Source organism: Ailuropoda melanoleuca, chromosome 19 (genome assembly GCF_002007445.2).
Source record: "Ailuropoda melanoleuca isolate Jingjing chromosome 19, ASM200744v2, whole genome shotgun sequence".
Lineage (NCBI taxonomy): Eukaryota > Metazoa > Chordata > Mammalia > Carnivora > Ursidae > Ailuropoda > Ailuropoda melanoleuca.
Window position 1 is genome coordinate 2,042,958 of NC_048236.1, and position 28,000 is coordinate 2,070,957.

The following is a 28,000-nucleotide window of genomic DNA, read 5'->3' on the forward strand; positions in this document are numbered from 1 at the left end:
GCCTGCCTTCGGCTCAGGGCGTGATCCCGGCGTTATGGGATCAAGCCCCACATCACTCTTCTGCTATGAGCCTGCTTCTCCCTCTCCCACTCCCCCTGCTTGTGTTCCCTCTCTCGCTGGCTGTCTCTATCTCTGTCGAATAAATAAATAAAATCTTTAAAACAAAAAATAAAAAAATAAAAAAATTTTAAAAAATAAAAAAAACACAATGAAACACTAGGACGGCTATAATACATACAAAAAGAAATTAACAAGTGTTATGAATATGGAGAAACTGGAACCATTGTACATTGCTGAAAGGGATGTAAAATGATTCAGGTGCTGTGGAAAAGTTTGGCAGTTCCTCAAAAAGTTAAACATAAGGGGCGCCTGGGTGGCACAGCGGTTGAGCGTCTGCCTTCGGCTCAGGGCGCGATCCCGGCGTTATGGGATCGAGCCCCGCATCAGGCTCCTCTGCTGGCAGCCTGCTTCTTCCTCTCCCGCTCCCCCTGCTTGTGTTCCCTCTCTCACTGGCTGTCTCTATCTATGTCGAATAAATAAATAAATAAATCTTTAAAAAAAAAAAAAAGTTAAACATAAAATAATTGTATGACTCAGCAATTCCACTTCTAATTACATTCTGAAAAGAAGTGAAAACAGGTACTCAAACATGCACTTTTTCATGTGAAAACAGGTACTCAAACACATACTTACACATGAATGTTTACAGCAGTACTATTCACAATAGCTGAAAGGTGGAAATAACCCAAATGTCCATCAATGAACGAATGGATAAACAAATTCTGGTGTACACATACAATGGAATACTATTCAGCCATAAAAGGTAATGAACTACTGATGCANAAAATCTTAAAAAAAAAAAAGTTAAACATAAAATAATTGTATGACTCAGCAATTCCACTTCTAATTACATTCTGAAAAGAAGTGAAAACAGGTACTCAAACATGCACTTTTTCATGTGAAAACAGGTACTCAAACACATACTTACACATGAATGTTTACAGCAGTACTATTCACAATAGCTGAAAGGTGGAAATAACCCAAATGTCCATCAATGAACGAATGGATAAACAAATTCTGGTGTACACATACAATGGAATACTATTCAGCCATAAAAGGTAATGAACTACTGATGCATGCTACAACATGAATTAACCTCAAAACATTATGCTAAGTGAAAGGAGCCAGACAGAAAAGGTCACATACCCTATGACTCCATTTATGTGAAATAACCAGAATAAGTAATCATAGAGACAGAAAGCAGATAGGTAATTGCCGGGGGCTGCAGAGAGGTAGGAATGAGAACTAATTGCTCAATAGATACAAAGTTTTATTTTGGGGTGATGAAAACATTTTGGAACTAGACAGAGGTGATGGTTACACAACATTGTGAATGTACTAAATGTCACTTCTTTATTTTAAAGCGGTTATTTTGTTATGTGAATTTCACCTCCATAAAAAACAAGACAAAAATACAATACCTGAGATAGGAGTCAGAAAAGTGGTTACATTTTGGGAAAGTAGTGNCATCATAGAGACAGAAAGCAGATAGGTAATTGCCGGGGGCTGCAGAGAGGTAGGAATGAGAACTAACTGCTCAATAGATACAAAGTTTTATTTTGGGGTGATGAAAACGTTTTGGAACTAGACAGAGGTGATGGTTACACAACATTGTGAATGTACTAAATGTCACTTCTTTATTTTAAAGCGGTTATTTTGTTATGTGAATTTCACCTCCATAAAAAACAAGACAAAAATACAATACCTGAGATAGGAGTCAGAAAAGTGGTTACATTTTGGGAAAGTAGTGACTGGAAGAGGACATGAGAGGGGCTTCAGGGGTGTTGGTCATATTTTATTTTTTGATTTGGGTGTTGGTTACCCAGGCGTGGTCATTCTGTTAAAATCTTGGGGCTTAACTATTGTGTGTACTTTTGTTTTTTATATGCATCTTATACTTGAACATAAAACTTGAACTTGAGGGGCGCCTGGGTGGCACAGCGGTTAAGCGTCTGCCTTCGGCTCAGGGCGTGATCCCGGCATTATGGGATCGAGCCCCACATCGGGCTCCTCTGCTGGAAGCCTGCTTCTTCCTCTCCCACTCCCCCTGCTTGTGTTCCCTCTNGGGTGTTGGTTACCCAGGCGTGGTCATTCTGTTAAAATCTTGGGGCTTAACTATTGTGTGTACTTTTGTTTTTTATATGCATCTTATACTTGAACATAAAACTTGAACTTGAAAAAGTTAAAGAGTTGCCATATGAACCAGGATATACCCAAGAGAACTGAAAAACTGATATCCACACAAACACTTGTATACAAATGTTCACATTCACAGCAGTATTATTCATAATAGCCCAAAAGTGGAAATAACTCAAAATCCCATCAACTAGTAGAGACACAAAGTGTGGTATGCAGAATATTATTCAACTATAAAATACAGTGAAGTACTAACACATGGTACAAATGATGAACGAACCTTGAAAACATGTTAAATGAAAGAAGCCAGACACAAAAGACCACACATTGTATGACTCCATTCATACGAATTGCCCAGAACAGGTAAATCCACACAGATGGATGGAAAGCAGATTGGTTACTGCCAGCAGCTTTGGGGTAGGAAATAACTGGGAGTGTCTGCTAATGGGTATGTGTTTCTTTAGGGGTGGTGGTAGAAATGTTCTGGAATTAGTGGCGATAGTTGCACAATCTTGAAGATATCAAAAGCCACTGGATTTTACACTTTTTTAAAAAAGATTTTCTTTAGTTGAGAGAGTGAGCGGGAGAAAAAAAGAGCATGAGCAGGGGAGGGGCAGAGGGAGAGGGAGAAGCAGGCTCCCGGCTGAGCAGGAAGCCTGATGTGGAACTTGATCCCAGAAACCTGGGATCATGACCTGAGCTGAAGGCAGACACTTAACTGACTGAGTCACCCAAGTACCCTGGATTTTATACTTTAAAATGGTGAATCTTAGGTTAAAGAAATTTAATGTTATATGAAATATATTTCAATAAAAAAGATCTTAAATATTTTTAGAATATATGTAAACTCTAGCATATCAAATAAAAGACGTTCAAAGGGAAAATATTAGGATATATTCCCTTTCCCCCTGCCCATCCCTCAGATTAGCACATCTTGGAGGTGGACCTCAGTTACCACTGNCTAAAGAAATTTAATGTTATATGAAATATATTTCAATAAAAAAAAATCTTAAATATTTTTAGAATATATGTAAACTCTAGCATATCAAATAAAAGAAGTTCAAAGGGAAAATATTACTCAGGATATATTCCCTTTCCCCCTGCCCATCCCTCAGATTAGCACATCTTGGAGGTGGACCTCAGTTACCACTGGAGAATGGAGATAGGTGAGTCGCAGTTAGGAATGAAAACTGTGACCAACAGCCCTGATTGTCATTGAGCAGAGGAATGTGGTAGCTGATGAGAAACAGATCTTGGGCTGGAGCAAGGGAGAGAAAGTCAAAAGTGGTGGTGACAAAGTGTTGGCAGCCCTGGCACCAGAATGCTTTCCATTGCTTCATCCACTGGGTGGATGCCTTAGGAATGAGTAGTCCTTAGCTGATTTCAGCCTCAACAGCCAGAGACCCTGAGATACTTCCTACCCCTTATTCCTTAACTTCTTACTCTTTTGATGGCTCTGGTTGGATATTATGCAGTACTTTGTACTTGTAGCGCTATGAGTATTCCCAAAACCTACCCAAACTATAGATTTATTTGGGTAGTAAACTAGACCTCTGGGACTCTAAGTAAATGCCTGGATTTACAAATCAGGAACAGAAGTAGACAGTTTTAAGGGTAAATCTGGATCAGGGGCAGCTCAGATTTAAATGAATCTCAGAGTCTAAAGGACTTAAAAGTCACCTAAATTTTATTTGATTTTGCTTCTCATCCTCCACAGTCCCAGATTGCAAAAAGGAGTAAATGAACACCTACTAGAATTTTAGATAGAGAGGAAGGGGTTTCCTTGGTAGTTTGAAATGATGCTTGCCTGCTTCTATGTGCCAGATGTTTCAATGTGTATAGGAAGGATAGTAAGACTGAATGGAAACTGGTAGTCAGCTGTCCTGAAGTCTGAAATCCCAGGATTTTTCAAACACCACCTTTGTGATGGTCTCCCCTTCCTTCTACCTCTTTTGTCTACTCATACCCCATTCCTCTAAAGACATACACATTTTTTATCTTGACTCTTAAATGGAGCAGTAATGAAACTGAAATAGTAGATGTTCTACTTGCTGGGAACACTGGGGCCCAGGATCCAGGAGGGATGAGAAGATCTGAAAGCCACAGCTTTAACACAGTATCATGGCACAAAATGAGAGATGGAAGTTAGGAGATGAACTGAGAGGAGGAGTGGCAAGTTTAAAATATACATCTCTATGCCTATCCTGATCTTGTTCTTCTGCTACAAAGAAACAGACATACATACACCACATATTTGCTCACCCAACTCGCCATTTCCCGGCAGCTGAGGGCCTTCTCCACAACCCATCCCTGTCCCGGTAGCCATACCTACCTTCTGGAAGTCAGACCCTAGAGGTGACTGCCTACTGACCCCAAGGGTGCTCATCATTTCTTTGGTCTCTGTGGCTTCTATCCCTGCCTCCCTGCGGCAAAGATGTCTTCTGCAGTCCTTCCTTCTGGAAATCTGGACTTTAGCAACTGCTCCTGAAAAGAAAGGAAAAGAGGTAGGCAAGAGTATGTAAATGTCTTCATTGTCATCCTTGTATAGGTAGGCTACAGGACAGCAGGGTAGCAGTTTAGCAGGGACAGAGCATCAGAGAGAAGATAAAAGAAAGTAATACCTCAATATGGTTGATTTTACCTCTTTGCAATCTTTCTCTGTACCCTCTATCATGTAACCCTGCCTCTACTTTCACTCTGCTTACTCACTTCCCTAAAATGCGTTCGTTTCCATTGCTTTCTACAGAATACCTTTCTCATCTGATCCTCCACAAGTGGAATGGAAAAGCCTGTAAAGCTTTTAGTCTATACATCTGGACACAAATTATCTTCTGTTCTCTTGCATGCAACAAAGACTTTGTGTTATCTTTTTGTGTACCTGTATTAAAAGTAAAGCTCTGTGAAGACAGGCAGTTTGATTTACAGAATTTCAAGTCCAAATGCTTGTACACTTGGAAATGCATAACCAGCTAAACAGAAGTTGGGGCAAGAGAAAGGGAAGAGGGAGAGAGAAAAAAAGAAAAGTATAATATTCTTCAAGAATGGAGATTGAAGAATGAATGTTGCCCAGCCTTGATGGGAATAGAGGAATTTGGGGAGTCTTGCGGGAAAAGCAGCAGGACCTATTTGTAATGATAGAAAACTGATGAGAGGAATGACGACAGGGATGCGTTAAGAGTTACACACTTAAAAAAACCCAAAACACTCTTTTTTAATACATAAAAGTATACAAAAGGAAAAAAAATGAACCCTGATTTATAATTCCATAGCACCAGATAACCCTTACTGACATAAAATTACATATTTTACATGTCTGTATATATTTTATACATGCATGAAATACTTCTATTTTATATAACATGCATTTTATGTGTTCAGGATGTTGAAACAAAAAATACAGAATAAAAAATGAAAGCATTCCTCCTCCTTCTACCAACAGCAACCGTTTTTGCTTTTTTTTGTTTCCTTCCAGAAATCAAACTGGCAGCTTGATTTAGGGTTCTGATGAGGTGACAAGAGGATGTTGGGCCAAGTCAAAGATCTGGGGTTTGACTGACTTCAACATGCCTATGAAAGGAAGGAGAAAGGTAGCCATCTGGATATCAAAGTTCCCAAAGCATTTGATTGCTAACTCTAAGGTCAATTTAGCCCCATTCCCAACCTGTTTTTCTTCCAGGAGCTTCAGCGGCAACGTGTCCCCCTCCTGGCCTGACACCACTATTCCAGAATGCTGTTGAAATGAAGAGGCCACTGACAGCCTTGATACGCATTCACTGCCATAGACAGTGCTTTGTATACAAAGATCTAGGACAGAAGCAGGATAGCTGGCTTCTGGAGTGCTAAGTACCCAATAAATACAATCAGCAATTTATAGCTTTTACCCACTTATAAACTGCTGAATAGTCATAATCAGTTAATAAAAAATAGCTACTATTACCACATTGATTCTTTTAACAAATTTTTATTGAGCACTCTGTCAGGCAACTGTGCGCTGGGAATACAATGAAAAAACAGTAAGCAAAGACAGACTTCCTGCTTTGGAGAGTTTATATCTAGTTGTGCAGAGAGGGATATATTGATCAAATAAACACATAAATATAAAATTAAAACCACACTGCTACAGTGAAAACGTACATGGCCCTTTGAAAGTGTATAAGGGTTATGGGCAAATCGGCATGGCTGTGTTTTGTTTTTTTAATGATAGATTTTCATTACCAGTTCAACTGCTTGGCTTATCAAGGAATACTGTGAGTGTATACATAATTTTTTTGGTTAAAAATCACCTAAACATTATTATAAAATTCAACTCTATAAAGAAATGTGCTCACAATCACAAACTATTTTCATTTGTTTATGTTCTCACAAAATTGTTAATAAATGAAGACCTTGCTTAGTTTCTCTCTTGCCCCAGGCTTGGTAGGTATGTTTTGTTAATTGGAGAACCACGGTTTAGGAATATGTATTTTTAAGTAAGCTCTAGGCCCAACGTGGGGCTTGAACTCATGACCCCGATATCAAGAGTTGCATGCTCCACCGAGCCAACCAGGCACCCCAGGAATATATTTTTAAAAACCCATCTCACTTTCTTTGTAGGCTGTATCCTCTCTGAACCTGCCTCCACCTTTTTCTTTTTTAAAAATACACTTAATGTCCCTGTTGGATGCCTGTATCTATATGTCCAACCCTCCCCACCCCCTAACGCCTTACCATTCTTCAGTCCCTGAACCTGGCAGCCTGATAAATGAACGTATGTCTGGGCATGCTTTGATACCAAAGCATTAGCTAACTTTTTGAATTTTACATTTTTTTAGAGAGATGGAGCTGTATTAGGTACAACGGGAATACTTACCAGAAAGGTTAAGAGTCTTATATGCCCTGAAGTTAGCAGTGAATAGGAGAAAGATGGCTTATGAAGCAAGAGGTCTCCATTCACAAAGCCAAGAGGATTTCTGGGGGGTTATTTACACAACTTAGGTAAAATTAGGTGTTTGCCCAAATTTAAACCTAACTGCTGATGATGTGTTGTCACAGTTGAGGGAGACCAATAAAAACTTTCTGATGTTTGCAGAATTTTAAAGTAGTTATAGATGATACCGCAGGCAACGTATAAAGATTAGGGCCCCCTCCTTGCATGTGCTTTGTCTCCAATGGTGAACATTTATTCAGTGCTGTGACAGTACTGAATAAAAAGAAATAGGTCCTACCTTTAGGTGCTGGCAACTGGGTTAGAGTTCTGCCTTTCCTTTCACAGGGCTTCTCTGGATGGGCTCCAAAGCTAGATCCCACTGATCAAAGAGGGATCACACTTCCGGCCCAAACTAAAGGCTCTCCCTCTGCTAGTTCAAGACAGATACGAAGAATGCCATTGCTTCTTACAAGCATTCATTATTCTAGAAAAAGCCTGAAGTTATCAAGATAATACAAGAGTAATAGCTCAAAGTACTCCAGTCCCAGCTATTTGAATTAGTTCTGTACTTCCTAGATTTTCTCTCTTCCCTTTCCTACTCTTCCCAAGAGTCCCCCTGCTAACCTAAAGAGTAAGATTCTGACTCCCTCAGAGAAGGAATCAGGGTACAAGTGAGATCTGGAGATTAACCCCTCCCCACTCTAAACCCACCCATCTCTCCCCAAAGGGAGGTAAACTTACTAAATGAACAGGCCTGAAAATCGGTAACAACTGGCATTTTAAACTTGTAGGTTCTCTGAATTCCTATAGATAGGCTGCTAGAACAGGGAGGGAGTAGTTCTCCAGAAAAACAAATGTATTTCTGAAGCCAATCTGGGTTTACGTTCATCTAAAGGGCACCTTCTGAGTCAGTCTATGGTTTCCAGGCCAGGAAAGTGCCTAAAAGGCAGGCCTAGGACGACTACTCAGGACGGCATGACCCTGGACACATTTGGGGCTGAGATGGAGACAATGATCCTCATTTTAAAGAGGGAAAAAAAAAATCCCTGTGGCACAGTGAGGTGAAGTAACTTGTCCAAAATCACAGCAAGGCGAATGGCTGAAGACCACTCACGGACTGAACTCTCCCAAATGTGTGCTCTTTCCACAACATGATAAACAACAGAGGCCACAACATCTTCTAAATAGACATTAGTCAAGGCTCTAGAAAAACTACATAGCCTCCCCAAAGTCAAGATAGGATTCTGCAGCTCTGCACACAAGTTAGCAGGAAAAAAAGAATTTTTAGGGAAAAAGATCAACTTTGCATTATTTTTGAGTGGGCAGAAGACAAGACTGAAGCCTCTGTTGAGCCAGGTTATAAATTTCTGAAAACAAGATGTCAAAAGGAAACTGGGACAGAGATTAGGAAACCTGAGGACTAAGCTCTCTTGATCCCTAAGAATGCCCTCAGCAAGAACATGAATGTTCCTGGGGGAGTTCAGCTTCCAGAGTAGGATAGGGAGAGCCAACATAAGGGCATATGAAAAGCTTCACAATAGGAAGATGCCAAAATCAGACCACTGTCGTCTACTCACTACCCATCCAGGCAGCACCGGGGCAGAGATTACATAACTTCACAATCTGACATGAAGGAAGTAGCCCCAACAAGTGGGGGAAACGCAACTGGGAGGGAGGAGATAGACAACAGGACAGCAGGAGTTCATTTTTCTAGTTTTCCTGTGGAGTTCAAATGTGTGTGGTTTCAAAACAAAATCCAGAAAGAAACATGAAGTTAATGCATTTATTCCAAGTAATTAACACGTTAAAAATAAAATTAAACTTGTCCAAGCCGACTCATAAATTCTTTAATCTTTTGAACAAAATGTACAACCCAAAACATCACACTCCGGTGGAAATAACGTGGGAAAGGGAGAGGTAGAGGAAGGGGTACACATGGATTGTGGACAGAGAATGAGTCCAGTCCCAAAACAAGTCTCAGCTCGTCTACCTCTTCAGAACAGAAATGGCTGCTAAACAATTTAACACAAAGTGTTACTGGATCACAATACAATGAACAAAAGGCTGTTTCAAAAATAAAAGTGACCCAAAAAGCATTATCTGCACCTGGCATTCAGCCATGAATCAGCCTTACCGATTTGTCGTCTTCCCAAAGTGAACCTGCTAGATTTTCTTCCACGTTTATTGAGGCCATTTCCAAACAGGTTTGTGGGTTAGCAGGACCATCTCAAGCAAAGGCAACAGAATAAAGGAAGTATGGGGTTGACATGGCACAAGGAAGTAAACAGTAAACAAAAGAGCTACTCACGCTGCGTTTCAAACAATGTTAAGGCAGGCCCATCCAAATGGAAGCCTAAGGGATGAACAATCCTTCCTTCATTAGTTTTCCATTTCAGCAGGCTTACTGGTGTTTCTCCCAGACATCCATCAGCTGCCCAGGAGATTGGGTAGGAATACAACATAGCAACTGGAGAAGTCAACTCTGTTTCCCTCCTCCCCCATATTCCAGAAATGGCAGAGTCAAAGCCAAAATACAATCAAAGCACACTATGTGGTGAGCCAGACAGACATCTGATTTTAATGACAAAGTAGGAGAAAGTAAATTGGCAAAAAAATAATAACAGAAAATGCTTTTTTTACAGATATGTATAGAAGTTATGATTGATTTGTCTGGTATCTTAAGGAAAAAAAAAACGGAAAAGAGGTAAATTTTTTGGCTTCCATGAACATTTACTATAAGATGCTGACTGCATCTCTTGGTGTAGGTTCCAGATGAGACAGCCAACTAGTCCTGTATCGTCTGGGCACCTGATTCCAGAAGCCAAGTTGATTCATCCACAAGTAGCTCCAGATGGGTTTTCTTAGTCACGAACACCGGATGCTGCGTGGTCCTGGGGGGCAGCAACTGGAGCTTCTTGTGCAGGTATTTCCTGAGGGACCATATTGCCTCCAACTACTTGCTCCCTCGTAGGGGATCCTGAAGCCACAGATTTTACCAAATTCAACAGGTGGTCACTGTCCTCATCTACTTGAGGAATTGCTACCTGTGTAATGGATACTTTCGGTATTTCTAGCTGTAGTGGACCCATCTCCAGGGAACTACACTCAGGAGGGTCACCTGGCTCAGACAGAGGAGAACATAACTTCTCTTTTTGAACTCCAGGTGTCCGTGTAACAAATTCAACGAGGTCTGGAAGGCAAGGGGACGGCCCAAGGCCTGCAGGGTTAATTGTTTCCGATTCCAATCTGAGTGAATCTTGTTTCTCTAATTGAGAAGGTTCTACTTCCTCAGGCATCATTCCTCCTGCTAATAGGTCAAGTGCTTGGTGTGTTCCCTCTAGGCTCCCCAAGCCAAGGTCAACATTTTCTATAGGAAGTCCAGTTTTCAAAACGTTAGGAGTGATCCTTCCACTTCTGGGATTAGAGGAGTTTTGTTCACCCTCTGCTCCAAAGTTAAGCACCAGGGTTTTGGGAGAATCTAATGGAAACTCAGAAAAGGATGGGATTGGTTCCAAGTCAGTGAGAGTGGAGGAATTACACCCTATAGGTGACATAGAATTTTCTTCACATACTTTCCGAGACAGGGCAGCTGGGGATCTATGTGCGTGGTCTACCCGAGTACTGCCGAAATCAACACCCATGTCCCCCAGGTTTCCCAGGGCAGCAAGCTCTTCTACTTTTAAGTCTGTAACTTCAAAGTCTTCTAAGGCCTTGCTTTCTATTGTCACGGTTAATTCTGGATGGACACCTCGTAGCTCCAGGGCTTCTGTTTCTGGTTTCTCTGGGCTCTCCCAGGCCTCTGACTTCTTATTCTCATCCCAGACAGCCAGTTCATAAATCCTTTTACCTTGAAAGTCTTTTGATCTTTCTCTCTTGAGTCTGAGGCTTCTGTAACTAGCCCTGGAAGCTGATTCTGGAGCTGAATTTTCTAGCCATTCTTCACTACCAGATGAAACTCCCTGCTCCCGTGCATTATCTGTTAAACACATATCTGGTCTGGCTGGGGATTGGAGAAGCAATTCTGGGGCAGAAATTTTCACAGGTATATCTTGTGGGTTCTGGAGTAAAGACCTGGCTTCTGATGGAAATGAGTCTATTTTTGCCTTTGCAGAAGAAAGAGCCTGTGCACTCAAGTCAATCACTACTTTACTTTGAGTTTCACTTCCTTTCATCAACTTCTTGGACTGTTCAGCCTTTTTGTCAGTCATTTGTAACTTGGGCTGTTCTATTTCTCCCTCCCATGCACATCTGTTCCCATGGTTCAAATTAGAATCCTCTATGCTGTTGGGCCCAATGCTGATACCTGTTCCCTCTCCTACCACCCGCTCAGAAAGCTTTGGTCTCTTTTCTTTTAGTTCGATGTTTGCCTCTACTTCACTTTCCCCACAATGCTTAGATCTTAGGAGCTCCTGACTTTCCTCATCCTGGTTACGAGATTCCATAAGGTGGGTTTCTACCAACTTCTGAGATTCCATGATACGACAGTGTATATCTGACAGCTGAGGGCCTGGCTCTACACCTGGTGGCCCTGGCTCTCCCAGGTCAAGTTCGACTTTTCCGCCTGGAGATATATCCCTATTAGCATCACTCTGGAGCGAGGTACAAGTCCACAGAGCCAAAGTGTCTGTCTTTGGGGTAACAGTTTCATAAGGCCTGTTTTGGCACAACCTTGTCAGAGGCTGTAGGAAGCCATAGTTACTGCCTCTGCTCTCTGAGTCTGTGCGTTCTACAACTGACCATTTCCCTAGAGACACCAGAGTTTTTGTAATGGACTTTTCAGGGTTGCTGACTAAAGGAGCAGAGATCAAACTTCTATCTGGAGGCAACTCCTCTTGGGATGTGCTGTTGCTCAAAGTGGAAGTGGAAGAGGTATCCGAACTTTCAACTCTAGAGACATTGCTGTTTTCCCCATTGGCCAGCAGACCACCACTCAGCTTAGTCTCAGGGGCCCCCTTTCCACCACTACTGTAGAATATATCATACAGGTCCTTAGCATTCGCTGTGGCTAAGCATGAATTCCGCTTTTCCAATTTTTTGGCTTGTTCACTGAACACACTTGAGAGGGGAGGTGGAGGACGCACTAACACAGAGAAAAGGGTCTGGTCCCTGTCACTCTCACTCACCCCAGGAGCCGTCTCATCGGAAGGAATGGCAGCTGGCTGTGCTGAGGCCATGATGGCTACTGGCAACACAGGATTCAAAATGTTAGGACCCAGGAAGCCAGGGCTGAGAGTGTGAGTTACAGTTGGGTTTGATTTGACCGGCGCCAAGACAGCATTTGCTTGTGTAGGAGATGGGGAAGCTAGGTGAGGCATAACTGGAGCTGGTGGAGGTGGTGGCGGAGGGGGTGGTGGAGGAGGTGGTAGCATTTGTTCAGGTATATGGGATGGCTCATTCTTTTCAGCCAGTACAATTTTTTCCTCCGGAGACCCTTTTAGAATCACCTCTTCCCCTCCAAATGCTTTGGAGATGATGTCAGGAGGCAAGAGGAGATCAGCTGAAGACTCTTTAACCACTGGCAGGGGCTTAGCAGTAGTTCCAGAAGACTTGATGGACAGAAAGGTGTTAAGAGGAGCTGGCTTGCTCACTGTGGCTGAACCTGACTTGCGGAGTACTGTGGATGGGATCGGCAGGTTGGGTCGGATCTTAGTCTGGGTTGAAGTTGTCACAACGGGCATCCACGGGCTAGTATGTGCAACAACCGTTTTCCCAGAGAGCTTGATTTTGATGGGCTTTGCCTTCCCAGACTCAGCTTTGCCATCCTCTTTGTCCTTACTGTTTTCCACAACCTCTTCCTTGGGAATACTTGTGGCCATTGAACTTTTTTCCTCCTCTTTCTCTGGCTTCCTCCAGCTGAATTTCCCAAAAGAGGAAGATATTGGCGATTCTTTCTTTACCTCTTCCTTTAACTGGAGTTTGATGCCAGCCTTCCTTTTACTTTCAGCCTTTTCAGGGGAGTTCCTACCCTCAGAGAGTTGGTCCTCTAGTTCCTCAGAGACTTTGTCATCCTCTTTTACTTCCTTCATGACCTTTGCCTTTTTTTCTTTCTTCTCTTCCTTTGGTTTCTCACTAAGTTTACGCTTTAGCTCACTCTGTCGTCGCCGTTCTGTCTCTAGGACCACAGCCAAGCCAGCTTGGCGGTCCAGATTCCGCCGCTCCTCATACAATGGGTTTTCAACCACATATTTCTGGGAAGAGAAAAGATAAAGGCTCAACAACTGGTCAAAATACAGTAAGAAAGAAAATCTTGGCCCTGTTACTGCTGGAATTCAATCGGTAGAAACCCCGGAAGTAGAGTCATCTTCAAGGATACGGATGGTTCTACCAAGTCAGCACCTCTTAATAGAACTGAAGAGACCCTCCTAGTAATTACATGGAATTTAAAGCATTAATGACTTTTTCTGACTCTGAAGTTGTTTGACAAAGTCAAAAGGATTACTATAGAAAGTGGGAAACTCCGTAACTACTAAGACCAACCTTGTATTTCTCATTGTGCTGGTGACCCTTCACATGTTGCTCTCCAGAAATTGGATCCCCCAAAAATTCCTCACAGAGCTGGCAGTAATATCCAGTGATGGGAATCAGAAACTCAGAACCTGGAAGAAGTAGAAATCAAGAAAAGAAGTCATTTCCAGCCAGGATGTCAGTAAAGGAAATCCCACTTCCCCTTTGCAGTAAAAAAGTTAATGGTATACAGGATCTTACCCACTTTCAAGGCGGAAGTAGCATTTAGATGAATCCAAATGGCACAGTCTTTCCAATTTAAAGCTTGAACTCAGGGCCTCTAGCCCTTCTTCCTCTTGGGAACACTAACTAGTTAATTTAGGAGCTTCTGCTGTTGACGCTCCACAAACTCAACTACCACTAAGCACTGTAGGAAATTTAAAAACTATACTCCTGAACAGTTAGCTCAGTTACCATTTGTATAAGGATCTCTCATGCTGGACCTTCTACAGGTCAGCACTGACTACTTACGAAGGTAAGAAACTGAGAAGCTTAAAGACAAAGAAACTTTCTACTTCTCAACCTACCCCCAATAACAACTATTCAAAAACATTTTATAGTTCTCAGATGAAAAAGCAGTTAAATTACTATACCCTTTACTGTTTTTTTTTACCTGGATCTCAAATAAATAAGATTTTGGTACACAAGCCAGTGACAAAAATGTTGTATAAGTCAGCTCTATGCCCAATATGGGGCTTGAACTCATGACCCCAAGATCAAGAGTTGCATGCTCTGCCGGCTGGGCCAGCCAAGCACCCCTCAGTTATATTCTAAAATAGGTATGTATATGTTTAACATTTGTTAGAATTTTGGTCACATGGGTAGAGATCATTTTTGCCATACAGATCTCTCTATTTCTTCAGGATCTAGTATGCTATTTTGCACATAGAAGGCATTCTTATACCTTTGTTACAAAATGGTTATGTCTCACCCTATGCTGCTTCCTAGCATCTCAGTTCAGGGACACCTCTTATTTGGCTAAATGTAAGGGAACCACAAAGGAGGCGGGGGGGGGGGAACATACCTTTTGCAGGAACAGTTATCTTGTCAGTACGCTTTACAGCATCTTGCTTGGCCTCACTCTGGGTCTTTGAAGCCCAAGGTCTGTTGTAGGGATCCAGTGTCTATTTGCAAGAGGCAGAGGCGCTCACACAACAGCACTAAAATTCAATGACCCACTTTTCTCTTTTTTTCTCCCCCACACCAGGGGGACCAGAAGCCCCCAGCTACCCACCCCCTCCCTCTCTGCCAACTGTTAAAACGGAAATCACCTGTGGAAAAGGTAAACACATGTTAGAGCAAGTACTAACAATGGATAAAATGAAACAAATAATCAGGTACTCAAGGAATCAAAAGAGGCAGAAGCCTCACTTACACTTGTCATGGTGTTTAGTTACAGGCAGGTCCCCTGGACTGAGCCCTGGGGATGGTGTCTCCTTTGTTGGTATCTCTTGGCTCTTCAGAGTGGGGCTCCTGCCCATACGAGAATGTTTCATTTTCCAGCTTTGTAATGCAGATGGGGATGTAGAAGTTTGAGGGGACGGAGGGCAAGAATGGAAATAACAGCGGGCAAGACACCTACCTGAGTGTGCTTCTTATTGTGCATATGAGTGAAGAAGTCAAACATGGTTCCACAGATGGTGTTGCAGTCTTTGCACCAGTGATTGCCAGCATCGTAATACTCATAGGCAGCAATGGGCTGATCAGACTGCTTAGCAGCTGGCTGGGGGCTCTCGGCAGGCTTGGGGCTCTTAGTATGGGAATTCTCACTGTTTACCTTTGATTCCTAGAGGGAAAACACCTGCACTCAGAAGGAATTCTAGATCTGTCTTCTCTTAGAAAAAGCAGGTAGCTTAACATAATGATACAGGGCCACATGATCGTATTTCCAGTGCCTAAAGCTATATAAACTGGGGAAAACCTCATGAGAAATCTGTCTACAAGGCTCAAACAGAACTACACTCCATAGTGCGACCTTATCATGGAGAATACATCATAATGGCAATATCTTTACTTATATATCCTAAAATATTTAGAAAAATACTCAAGATTATGGAAACACTGGCTGCCTCTGGGGAGGGGAAATAGGGAACAAGGATGGACAGGAGTCTTTTTCCCATACACCCTTTGACAGATGTTGAATGCGTTCCCTATGCAACTAAGTACATTAGTTAAATTTAAAAATCATAATGACAACTAAGAAAAGAAAAAACAAAACGGAAGAGGTAACTGACAGGTTAAGCAAATGCAGAAAACACATAATAGTGAACCCACTTATTACAGACACATCCTGTTATGCACAACTGGAGGGCAGGGTTGGTGTTGTGCACAGATAAAGCACACAGTCATCTACGTGGGATGACTTAAAAGAATCTGGGTAAAATATTTCGAACTGCCTAAAATATCATCATTAGAATTTAACACCTTTGAGTTAACATGAATCCTCTTTTAAAACATCAACTCAAAAAAAAAATCAACTTTTCAGATTAAGTTATCAACAATAAATACTTTAATATGAATTCATGTGTCACCAAGCTGGGAACAAGGTACTTGGGAAGTGAGAATTTTGGTAATGTTGGAGAGGGAGGCAGAAAACAAATAATTTAGAACAGAGGGAGGGTAAGTATGAATGAGGAGAAAAGCTCAAAGAACTGGGCACATGGGCTGGTGGGAAGGGGAAGACAAGCTGCAGGAAGGGACATAATTAGAACTTCAAACATAATCTTTCCCTACTAGAGTCTTGTTCAAAAGTCACTAAAGAAATAATACCGAGCAGATAAGGGATGGGCATATGTATACACTGTAGGCAAGTATTAAGTGGCACCATCTTTCTGCAAAATAATCTAGGAATACATATTACACACCTCAAAATCCTTTATACCTTTTGATCTAGCAATTCCACTCCTTGACATTTATCTGAAGTAAATTATCATGTCAAACAGGAGGTGATTTGACTGGTTAAATAAATGCTGGTATTCGTGCAATAAAAAAAATAAGGTCACTGAAAGTGATATTATAGAAATCTATTAACGTGGAAAGATGTTCATGATATACTGAAAAAAGCAAGTAACTAAATACATTTGAATAATCAATAAAGATACGTAAATAGGCACAGAATGTCAAATGTCACCTTATCTGAATAACTTTCTGTAACTACTCTATATCCCTTTCCTGTTTTCTTCTTTTAGGCACTTGTCATTACCCAACCTGTACTTGTTTATTTATTGTTTACCTTCTCCTATTTCACGAGAGTTAGAACCTTGTCTATACAGTTCCCTACTATACTTCCCCCCCATCTAAAATAGTGCCTGTCACTTTCTTGGAGATCAATAAATATTTAATGAATTAATAAAGAGAAGATGAGTAGTTGGAAAAATATACACCAAGATACTAATGATAGTTGTCTCTAGGTAGATGAATTGTGGAATTGTGTGTATGTGTGTTTATTTTTATGAAACGAATAGAAAGAAAACCTTAAACCAACTATGCATTTTAAAGAGAGGCAAAGAAAGAAATACCAACCAGGTAGGAAAGAGGTTGTAGACACAACATTCCTTACTACTGAAATGAATACTGAATTGTAACATATCTATGTTGGCCTCAGAGAACATAAAGCCTCATTCAAATCAAGGGGATCGGTCATTATGGGGCTGGTGCACAACAGTATAAGTCAACTATAAAGGGCCAGAACTTTCAAGCTCTTCTCCAATCAAAGGCCCTGAACTCAATGCCCTGGTATAAAAAGGGTACAATCCTACCTGACTGAAAAAGAAAACTCTCCAAGGAAGAATGGAAAAGTAAGCGTTTGGTTGATAGAGAATACAGAATATCCTCTTCTCTAGTTCCCTAACATTAAGTGAGCATCTACTATGTAACAAAGTGGATGCCATTGGAAACACAAAGATAAATAAGTTCTACTTTTATTCTCAGGGAGTTCTTAGTGGAAGAGACAAGCAAGAGAACAGACGTGATCTTAATCAAGTTTTGTTTTGTTAAGATTTTATTTGACAGATAGCGAGAAAGAGAGCACAAGCAGGGGGAGCGGCAGAGGGAGAGGGAGAGGGAGAAGCAGACTCCCCGCTGAGCAGGGAGCCTGATGTGAGGCTCCATCCCAGGACCCTGGGATCATGACCTGCCTGAGCCGAAGGCAGAAGCTTAAATGACTGAGCCACCCAGGCCCCCCCTTAATCAAATTTTAAATAAGATCAAATGAAATAAATCTTTTAAAGAAACCATAATATATTACCGGAGGGCTGACTATATATGAATATATTGTTTAATATATTAAAGGAGGACTGACTAAATTGGGGTAGAATTCAGGAATTTTTCATGGAGTTGGGTGGTATTCAAATTGGGCCTTAGGAGTGAGTTGGTTTGGAAGAAAGACAATGCTAGGTTAAGAGGATTATTAATGCAAGATTAGAGAGGCATAATAGCATACTGCACATCTGGAAAAGTGCAAGCATTCTGAGGTGGCAGGAGTGTAAAATATAGTGTAATATTTCTTAAGCACTACTCATTTACTATGTGTCAGGCACTGAGCTATGAATTGAGGACCATATTGGAGAATGAGACAGATATTTTCCTTAATCCCTTGAACCTTAAAATCCGATTGAGGAAACCCATGTAATTATATAATTACAAGTCTCAGAAATGCTAAGAAGGTAAATGACACAGTATTATGAGAGTGTCTATCAGGCAAATATAACACGCTGGGAAATCAAGGAAGAGAGTCAGGGTAATAATCTAAGTTACGCTCTGAAGGATGAATACGAGCTAGGAGATAAGACTGAGCTCTGCATGGTAACCAGAAGGAAGAGAAGATCCACAGACATTAGAGGGCATGATGTATTTGAGGAATGAAAAGGACAGTAATCAGAATGCCTGGGTGGCTCAGTCGGTGAGCATCTGCCTTCGGCTCAGGTCATGATCCCATCCCTGGGTCCTGGGATCAAGTCCCACATCCCTGCTTCTCCCTCTGCCTGCTGCTCCCCCTGCTTGTGCTTGCACGTGCTCTGACAATAAAAACCTTAAAAAAAAAAAAAAAAGACCAGTAATGAGGGGTGCCTGGCTGGCTCAGCTGGTAGAGCATGTGACTCTTGATTTCAGAGTTGTAAGTTAGACCCCTATGTTGGGTTAGAGATTACTTAAAAAAAAAAAAAAAAAAAAAAAAAAGGAAAGAAGAAGAAAAGGCCAATAATGAAATTATAATGAGCAAGGGGGAAAAGAAGCATGAAATGAGGCTGAAGAGGTAGGCAAGGAGGTATTGCAATAACTGGCTGTACGTGGAGAAAGGATTAAGAGTGACATACAAGCAAGAATTGCAGGTGGCTTGAAGCTGGACGGCAATTAAGATGGTGAGAAGGATCAAACCGAGATTTACGTGAGAGGGAGAACTAAAAGAGTCTGTCATGGATTCAGTATGGAGCAGTTAGGAAGAGGGAAGCACTAAGAAAGATTTTCAGGTTGTTGGCATGAAAACTGTTGGACAGTGGGGCCACTGAGATGGGTAACACTGACAGCAGGAAAGAGGGAGGATGAGCACATCATTAGTTTCGGAGATGTTGATTTTATTTTGTCTTTTTAAAATATTTATTTATCTGACGGGGGGTAGAGAGAGAGCGTACACTCAAGCAGGGGAGCTGCAGAGGGAGAGGGAGAAGCAGGCTCCCGACTGAGCAGGGAGCCCGACATGGGGCTCAATCCCAGGACCCTGAGATCATAACCTGAGCCGAAGGCAGATGCTCAACTGATTGAGCCACCCAGACGCCTAGGATATGTGGATCTTAAAGTGTCTATGGAACAATGAAGTGGAAACACTGAGTAAAATTGTTGGGACACTCAAATCTGGACCTCACCAGACTCATTTGAGCCAGATTATAAAACCAGAAGTTGTCAGCATGGTATTTCAGCATAGACCTGGATGAAATGACCTAGGGAGAGAACAGAATTCTGGAGAACTGGGCTATGACTGAGTTCTGCAGAACTAAAATATTTAAAGATTAGGTATAAGACAACAGGCACCAAAGAAGACTAAGTAGCAGCAGCCAGCATACTAGGAGGAAAAGAAATGTGAGAGAAGCCAAGGGAAGAAAGCATTTTTAGGAGACAGTGGTTCCCTGTATCAAATACTGATTTGGGAACTGAAGTGTATTCACTGGCTATGCAGCATGGTGGCGACCCTGTTGCTAACTGTGAACGCACAAAATGGTATACAGAAGTTACAAGAAGATTAGAAATCCATGCTGGAGTGGGTTAAGGAGTAAAGGCTAGAACAAGAACATGGAAGGCCTTGAATGCTAAGGATTTGGGATTCTACTCTATGGGCAACAGGAACTACTAAAATTCTGAAGTAGAGTCCCATGATCCTGTGCTTTACAAAAATAACTCTAATATGAGTTAAGAACAGGTTGGAAAAGGAAACTAATGAAATGCTTAGTTAGAAGACTTCCTTTAGGAGTCCACGGAAATAAAAGATATAATAGAAATGGAAAAGGTGAGTTGTTACCTTGCTGTTGGAAGAGGAGTTTGAGGATGATGACACTTTTTCTGGGCTCTTAGATTTTTCTGCTTTCCCAGGCTTCTCTGTATTCTCTTTACTGTCATTTGAAGACTTTTGGGATTTATCCAAAATGTTAATTCCCAAGATCTGAGCCACTTTGTCCAGTTCAGACTGCTTCTTTTCTGCCTCTTCTGCCTCTTGTCGAAGTTCTGCAATGTCCTTCATAATGTTATCCTGAAGCCGACTCACCTCCACCAGGAGCGGGTCTTTGTGGCCATCCTTCTCCCTTCGCTTCTTGCGTAGCATTTCCCCTGATTAGTCAAATGTCAAAAGAAAGAAACACAAAGACAGTAAGTTAAGACAAGTCATTTTTCTGTCGTAAGTAGTAATCTCCCAAGACTTTATGGCGACAAAATCTTTTCCCTTAAAACATTCCTTCTTAAAAGCAAGAGAGACTCTCTTTCCACAAGGGCTAGCTTGGGTGAAATTTCTTTTCTTTCTTTCTTTCTTTATTTTATTTGAGAGAGTGAGCACAAGCAGGGGGAGGGACAGAGGGAGAGGGAGAAGCAGACTCTCCACTGAGGAGGGAGCCTGTCTTGGAGCTCCACCCCAGGCCTCCAGGATCATGACCTGAGCCAAAGGCAGACGCTTAACCAACTGAGCCACTCAGGCACCAGTAGGTGAAGTTTCTATGGAGGTAAAGGATGAGTGATTACATTATCTCTTACGTAGGAGTTATTAGCTAAGGATCTACAGGCAGGCTTCAGGAACTCCATGAATCCCCAAAATAGTATATACAAGTTTGTATGCATTTGTCCTTATGTTGTTAACTATGAATCCAGGGGCACCTGGGTGACTTGGTTAAGCGTCTGGCTCTCGGATTTCAGTTCAGGTCATGATCTCAGGATCCTGGGATCAAGCCCCACATCGGGCTCCCTGCTCAGTGTGGAGTCTGCTTAGGCTTCTCTCTCCCACTCCCTCTGCCCCTCCTCGGCATGCTCTCACTTTCTCTAGAATAAACAAATCTTTTTAAAAAAAAACAAACCCCAAACTATGAATCCAGTGGCAGTCTTCTTCAGAAAACCAAAGTATTATTCAGAAAGCAAAAAACAGTCACATATTTGACTTTATCTGATTTTAGGACCCTTCACCAGTACCTGTATCGAGCGTTAGGCTTTGTCTCAGGTTCACCTAATGTTATCTCCTATTCCAAACTGCAGGTCCTCATGAAATAATCCTCATCAGATTAATAACTAAATTTCTCATCCCTAAACAGTCTAAATCCAAACAGAAGAAATTGTAGCTTCTCCCACTCTGTTCTGCCATGCTATTATCAAGCTGTAATATTCAGAAGACTTGTTATGTTCTTTCCTCAGTGTGTATGTGAATTCCTAAAAGCACAGATGAAGAGATGGAATCAAAGAGGCATCATGGAACATCTTTTTGTGCCAAAAGGAAGTACTCAAAAAAATGATCAAAGGACACAGAAGTCAACTCAAAGGGGCTCCCAGTGGCCAAATCTGGGGCAATTTGGGCGTGAAAATGAACAACAGTAAATTATTATAAGTTGTTGAATGAAGAGTCCATGAGTTCACCCAACATAAATGGACCAATGAATGGGAAGAAGAGGGATGGGCAGGAAGCTCTTCATCACAGTAGAAAGTCAACTAATAAAAGTAGAAGGAATGATGAAATTAGAAAAATCATTGTTTAACAATCATCACAATAACTGATTTAGGTAAGAATCACCATGAATGCTAAAACTAGTCGGATGAAGTTTGAGGAGTAACTGAATATTTATTCCTATAAATATCTTTCCTGTAAGTTACTAATTATAAAGGATAAAACAGTAACTTTACAGTGAAGAAACCCTTGAAGACACCACCTTAACCAAATGATCAAAGTTGACATCACCAGTAACGGGACTGAAATCAACACCTGATACGAACTCAGCATCACTTCTGTGATGTTCCTGTCAAAAATGCATAACCTAAATTTAATTGTAAGGAAACATCACACAAACCAAAATTAAAGGACATTCTACAAATATGTGACTTCTTTTCTTCTAAAATGTCACTGTCATGAAACAAAGACTCAGGAACTGTTAAAGAAAGAGGAGAGTAAAAGAACATGACAACTGAATGCAATGCATAATCTTGCATTTTCTTTCGCTTTAGGGTATTATTAGGACCACCAGTGAAACAGAAGAAAGATCAGTGGACTAGTATTACATTACGGTTAATTTCCTAATTTGGTAAGTGTTCTACGGTTATGCAAGTGAATTCTTTGTTGTTAGGAGTGTTCACTTCATCTTCACAATGAAATATTTAAGAGTAAAGGAGTATCATATCTAAAACTTACTCTTAAAGAATTCAGGAAAAATCACTCACGCACATACACACCACACACAAAGACTAAGAGGGAAACAAGGATAGAGCAAATATGGTAAAATGCTAATAATCACAGAGAATACCTGAGAATGCTTTACACTATTATTGTTAACTTTTTATTGCAACTTTTCTGTAAGTCCGATTCAGTCAAAACTTTTTAAAAAGTAAGGCTTCAGATCACTGAACTTTTCTGAGAGTCCTCCCAACTCTCCATTTGGGTCTCCTACTCAAGTTACTACAAAAAGGCGGTCACGCACAGGGGTGTCTGATACCTTGCTGTTTATGAAGCCGTTCTAATTCAGTCCTGAGGTAGTACATCTTCTTCTGGCGAGCTTCCCGGTCACTCTTTAGCTTTTCCCTCTCTTCAATAACCTGCAAAGTACAACATCCTTCAGCCTCCAACATCCTCCCTTTTCTATTGCTCTCTTCCATAAGCCTTCATGCTAGATATCAAAATCCAAGGATCCAAATGCCTGCACACAAAAGTTCTAACTATATCAAAGGTGATATTTCATTCTGACCCAAATTCCAGAATAAAATTATCCTTTTCAGAGCTACACTGCCCAGAAAGCATTATTTTTATGCAGAAAGCATTACACTATTTTTTTCTTAAAGGGGAGGGTAGCAGGGGCAGATGGAGAGGGAGAGAGAGAATCTTAAGCAGGCTCCACACCCAGCATGGATCCCAACGTGGGGCTCAATTCCATCACCCCGAGATGATGACCCGGGCCGAAATGAAGAGTCAGACGCTCAATTGGCTGAGCCACCCAGGGACCCCAGGAAGCACTATACTATTAATGTTAACCTAAAGTGACAGCAACTATTAGACAGTGGTTCTGAGCTCAAAGGGAACCATCAAGAACGGAACTAATAAGCGTTTAGGGGATACATTGTGTTAGTTGCATTATATATGTATCATCTTATTTAATCCTGACATTATCTGTGTTTTACAGTAAGAAAACTGAGGTTGTGAAAAATCAAGTAACATATCCAAGTCATACAGTAAGAAAATTTAAAATCCAGGGCACCTGGGTGGCTCAGCTGGCTAAGCGTCTGTCTTCAGCTCAGGTCATGATCCCAGGGCCCTGGATCGAGTCTCACATTGGGCTCCCTGCTCAGTGGGGAGTCTGCCTCTCCCTCTCCCTCTGCCCCTCCTCCCCACTCATGCTCGCTCTCTCTCTCAAATAAATATTTTTTTTAAAAAAAAATTTAAAATCCAGGTATATAAATCAAATCAAATCAAGTCCAGGTACATACAGCCAAAAGCCCACAATGTTTCAACTGTATTACTACTACTTGATGGAAAAAAAAAAAACAAATATAGTTTGTCTATAATAGACTATTGTGGAAAACCTGTGTATTATCAGCCCTGACTTAGTGCTAGGCTCTTGAAGGAGAAGTAAAGGGAAATCATTCAGTCTCCAGTGTCTGTGCAGTCTCAGGTTTTATCTGTATTAAACCTATCCTCTTCTTTCTGCAGTTCAGAGTATCCAAGTACAATGAAAAATTAAGAAGAAGTGATTTGTATCTTCTCAAGAATTAGCTAAATTTCTTTTAAGCTGGAAAAAAAATGATTGGCCCTCCATTTTTTCCCTTTCTTTTTTTCTCCTCAGGTTTTCATTATTTTATTAGCAAACGAAGTTTATACATATTACATTTTTATGTTCCTAAACAAAGTGAGTTATTAGTTACTAAGGACCTTTAAAATTAAGAGAATGCATTAATTTTTCCATTTGAAATGTTATTCTGTATTCCTCATCCCTACATAATTTTTACCTACTGTTTTAAAACATCCAGCCACTGCTCCCTTCCTACACCTGAGAACACAATAAACTTTGTAGTATAAAAACCATTTTTTAAAAAGTGTCATAAAAAAAGTGTTGTCATTCCTGGACACTAAAACAAATCAGAACAAGCAAAGCTTATTTCTTGGGTTTAATTACCAAGCAACAACCAGGTATTAGCTTTTAACCTGCATAATCACTATAGGAAAAGGATCCAAAACTCACTGAGATGAAAACAGGTTTACTGATTCTCCTTCACCCAATCCAATTTTGGCTCCTCACTCCCTGACAAGGTCCATATCGAAAACTTCAAGGCTCTCAACTCCTACCCATAGTGTTCTAAGGCCAGTAATTCTGACAGAGACACTTAAAAAAGAAAAAAGAAGTCAAGACATCACAGTGGAACCTAGGGCCAGAATTTAGTTTAGTTCTAATGAGAAAACATGAGAAAAACAAACGGGTATATACATTACTTAGAGTGAGGACAACAGTCTCCAAAAACTTAAATAAAAGGACCTTACTCTCTCTAAAAGACAAATACCAATTTATGTTAAAATAGGAAGGCTCAGGCACAGGATTCCCAAAGCTAATATTCACCTTCTGCTTCTGGGAAGCACGGTTCTTCTCATCAGAGATCTTCTCCGGATTGTATCTTATGAGTGATGGGATGGACACCTGGACAGGCACTTGAGCAGTAGGAATTGAGCTTAGCACTGACTCCTCCTGTTTGGGCTCATCAGGAGTCACAGTGGGGATCACACGGAGATTGGGACGGCTACGAGTAGCTTGTTTGGTAACGGGTAGTACCCTGTGTGGTTCAGGTAGAGAGTGGTTGGATGGTTGAGAGGCAGGGTACACGGGCCACCTTGAGGCTGCATATGCCATGTAATGCCTATAGGCATCAAAGGAAGCAGGGGGAATGGCAGGTCCCTGGTAGTTTGGAGGTATCCGAGCTGCAGCAAACTGAGAGGCCCTTGGCATATGAAACTGAGATAATGAAGCAGGATGTGGAAGTCTAATTGGGGCAGATGGGGCTGATGGTAACATACATCTGACGGCTACAGATGACTGAAAACCACTGCCAACTACCTCTGGCCCTGTGATATGACCCACTGAATGGTCAGACTTCAGGAATGGGGGGCTGTTTTTTGTGAGCAGGTAAGGATCTACAGGGGAGACTGGATGTGGATGGGACACCTCTGGGGAGTGGGTATTGCTATGGTGTGCCTCTCTGCTCTCCAGTCTGTGAGGATCTGAGGAGTGCCGATCAGCTGAAAACCGGTGATCAACTGAGGGACAGTGGTCTGCTGAAAAGTGCCGGTCAACTGATGAACGGCGGTCAGCAGAGGAACGTGACGGTTTCTTGCCATGAAGTCGTTCCTGGGTGCGGGCAGCCAGTTTACTAATTTCTGCTACCCCGATATCCAGCCCTATTGTCTTGAGCAAGTCATGAATCTTGGCATATTCTGGATTGGTCTCTTCTACTGATTCTCGTTTCACGGCTGGAGCCGAAGAGGGCAGGGAACTTGTCTTCTGTCTCACGACTTCACTCTCAGAGCCCCCAAGGGGCTTTGGTGGAGACTCTGCCTTTAAATCCTCTTCTTCATCCCCATAGAGAAATTTCTCCTCATCCTCAATGTCAGGGAAACTACGGCGCCTTTTTTCCTGTGTACTGGTGGAGTCTGCCAACATGCTCAAAATGCGGGAAAAACCACTGCCATCCTGGCTAGCCCTCTCATGGGGCAGCAAGAAGTCTGTGTGTCGCTCAGGCCCCTCAGCCTTCATATTCAGTTTCTCCTTGTGGCACAGAAAACTTCCAAACTTCTCTCTGAGAGGACTGTTGTCTTTGGGGATCCCAGGGAGAGGACCCCATTGGTAGAGGTTGCCCTGAGGTTCTTTCAGGGTAGTCTCTACCATAGACCCCTTGTTTTCAATCTCTGAGGCAAAAGCAGCAATAGCACCACTTAGTGGAAGAGATGGGTGACCAGAGTAGACAGGGTGATCCTGGCTGGAGCTGGTACTGCTGGAAAAACTCTCAAGCTGCAAAGACAAGCACAACTGATTTAGCCTCTATGCAGAATCTCAGAAAACTAATAATTGAGATAAATACTTAAATATTTGGTTCTTCTTGAATTAATAGGGGAATGATAAGTATGAATGAAAGGGAGGTACAGTATCTTTAGGCAGGTTCCAGATTTGGGTCTCCATCTCTCCAGATGCTTCTGCTGAAGCAAGGGGAAACAGGAAATAAGGCAGGCTGGCATGAATCCTCACTTTTGCCCATTTGTTGTAGTCTTTACTAAGGAATATGAATTCAAAAGGACTTTAGAGATGCTCTAGCTTGTTTCTATTCCACGGGTCCCTCCAAGGAGGAAAAAAAGACACGTCAAAGTGGAGCTGTTTTGGTTCAAGTGGGATGAGAAAACTGTGAAACCCTAACTGATCAGTCTCCCCTTGCTTCCTTATGTGCCTTTAGGTACTTCTTCAGAAAACTTTGGCTCCTAACAGAGTAACTAAAAACTAGTGCTCATGCCCAATCATCTTTTCACACATGAGGAAAAAATATCGAGGCCCAGAATGGTGAGGTGACTTGCCTAAAAATCGCACAGCAATTTGGTGGCAGTGGGACCAGAATCAGAATCACCTGATTTCTGCTCTAGTGTCCTACCACTCATAAATCTTGTCTTCTCTCTAAAGAGAAATGAGGAAAATTCAAATCATCTCCTCTCTTTGCCCTTTCAGCTTTATTTCCAAGATATCCACATTCAAAGATTCCTACACGGCTATCCAATTTAGAGAAAAAACTTACAATAAATACTAAAAAATGCTTATTTAGAAAGTCTAATATATGACAATAGAAGCCCTCTACTGATGCATTGTAAGGCCTACAGTTTCCTTTGGAGAATCCTGGAAGATACAGCTCATAGGCATAACAAGGTTGGTCCAGGATATATTACAAAGATACCATTAGGGACACACCCCCCCGGGAAAGTAACCAAGTTTTAAGATATTAGAGGGACTAGCAAGAGACCCTAGAAATGCAGCAGAGACCTGAATGGAAGGCTCCATGTCCACCTCAATCCGTTTCTTCAGAATTGACTTCTTGGGCATCACAGATACTTCCTCAGGCCGATGTAAAGAATATCCTGGCTCCGATGCTGTTAGGACACCTGATAGTCCAGGAATGGGACAGCTAGTGTCACTACCATCAACTCCAACCAGCTCCTGACTCAAGCTCCTACTTCGTTCCTCCTCTTCTTCTCGTTTTCGCCTGGCAAGGTCCAGCTCTCGGAACTCAGGGTCTAGAAACCTAGGGCTTGGGCTTCGTCTACGCTGTCGATAGTTGCGGGTCCCTGATGTAAAACCTGAGTGATCACCTCCCATGCTGTGTATCTTCTCTGTGTCATCATAACGGGGCCGTTTGGCCTCCCGACTCCTTTCCTCGGGTCGTATGGAGTAGGAGCCTTTGAGTTTATCTCTATTCCTTTCTGTTCCCCGCAACAGCTCATCATGACAACTGATATGGGGACTATAATCAGAACGATGCAGGAAAGTTTCTCTTGTCCGGTAGTCCTCATCAAGTTGTCCTAAGAACGGACTAAGAGGTCCCTCCTCCCGGGAAATATATCGTTCAAGACCTCGAGAGCACTGGGAACTTCGAGTGAAGACAGAATCATCAGTCAGGTCATCCCTGAGGAAAGAGACAAGCATCGCTGAA

At 41.8% G+C, this 28,000-nt stretch overlaps 1 protein-coding gene across 7 annotated transcripts in view; it reads right to left on the reverse strand.

The window, feature by feature from the left end:
* ZNF318 (zinc finger protein 318) overlaps window positions 1–28,000 on the reverse strand; it is a 96,803-nt gene that overhangs the window by 6,401 nt on the left and 62,402 nt on the right. The window contains exons 4-11 of one of the 7 annotated variants that reach the window (XM_034648198.1): window positions 27,334–27,973; window positions 24,880–26,322; window positions 22,771–22,870; window positions 20,115–20,419; window positions 15,189–15,392; window positions 14,631–14,730; window positions 13,580–13,698; window positions 9,655–13,290 (exon numbers count right to left, since the gene is read on the reverse strand). In XM_034648198.1, coding sequence (XP_034504089.1) covers window positions 9,964–13,290; window positions 13,580–13,698; window positions 14,631–14,730; window positions 15,189–15,392; window positions 20,115–20,419; window positions 22,771–22,870; window positions 24,880–26,322; window positions 27,334–27,973 — 6,238 coding nt within the window. In that variant the 3' untranslated portion in view covers window positions 9,655–9,963. Of the gene's footprint in view, window positions 1–3,190; window positions 4,681–9,654; window positions 13,291–13,579; window positions 13,699–14,630; window positions 15,393–20,114; window positions 20,420–22,770; window positions 22,871–24,879; window positions 26,323–27,333; window positions 27,974–28,000 lie in introns of those variants that run through there. The other 6 variants (XR_004622087.1, XR_004622088.1, XR_004622086.1 and 3 more) reach the window with 6 other exon arrangements.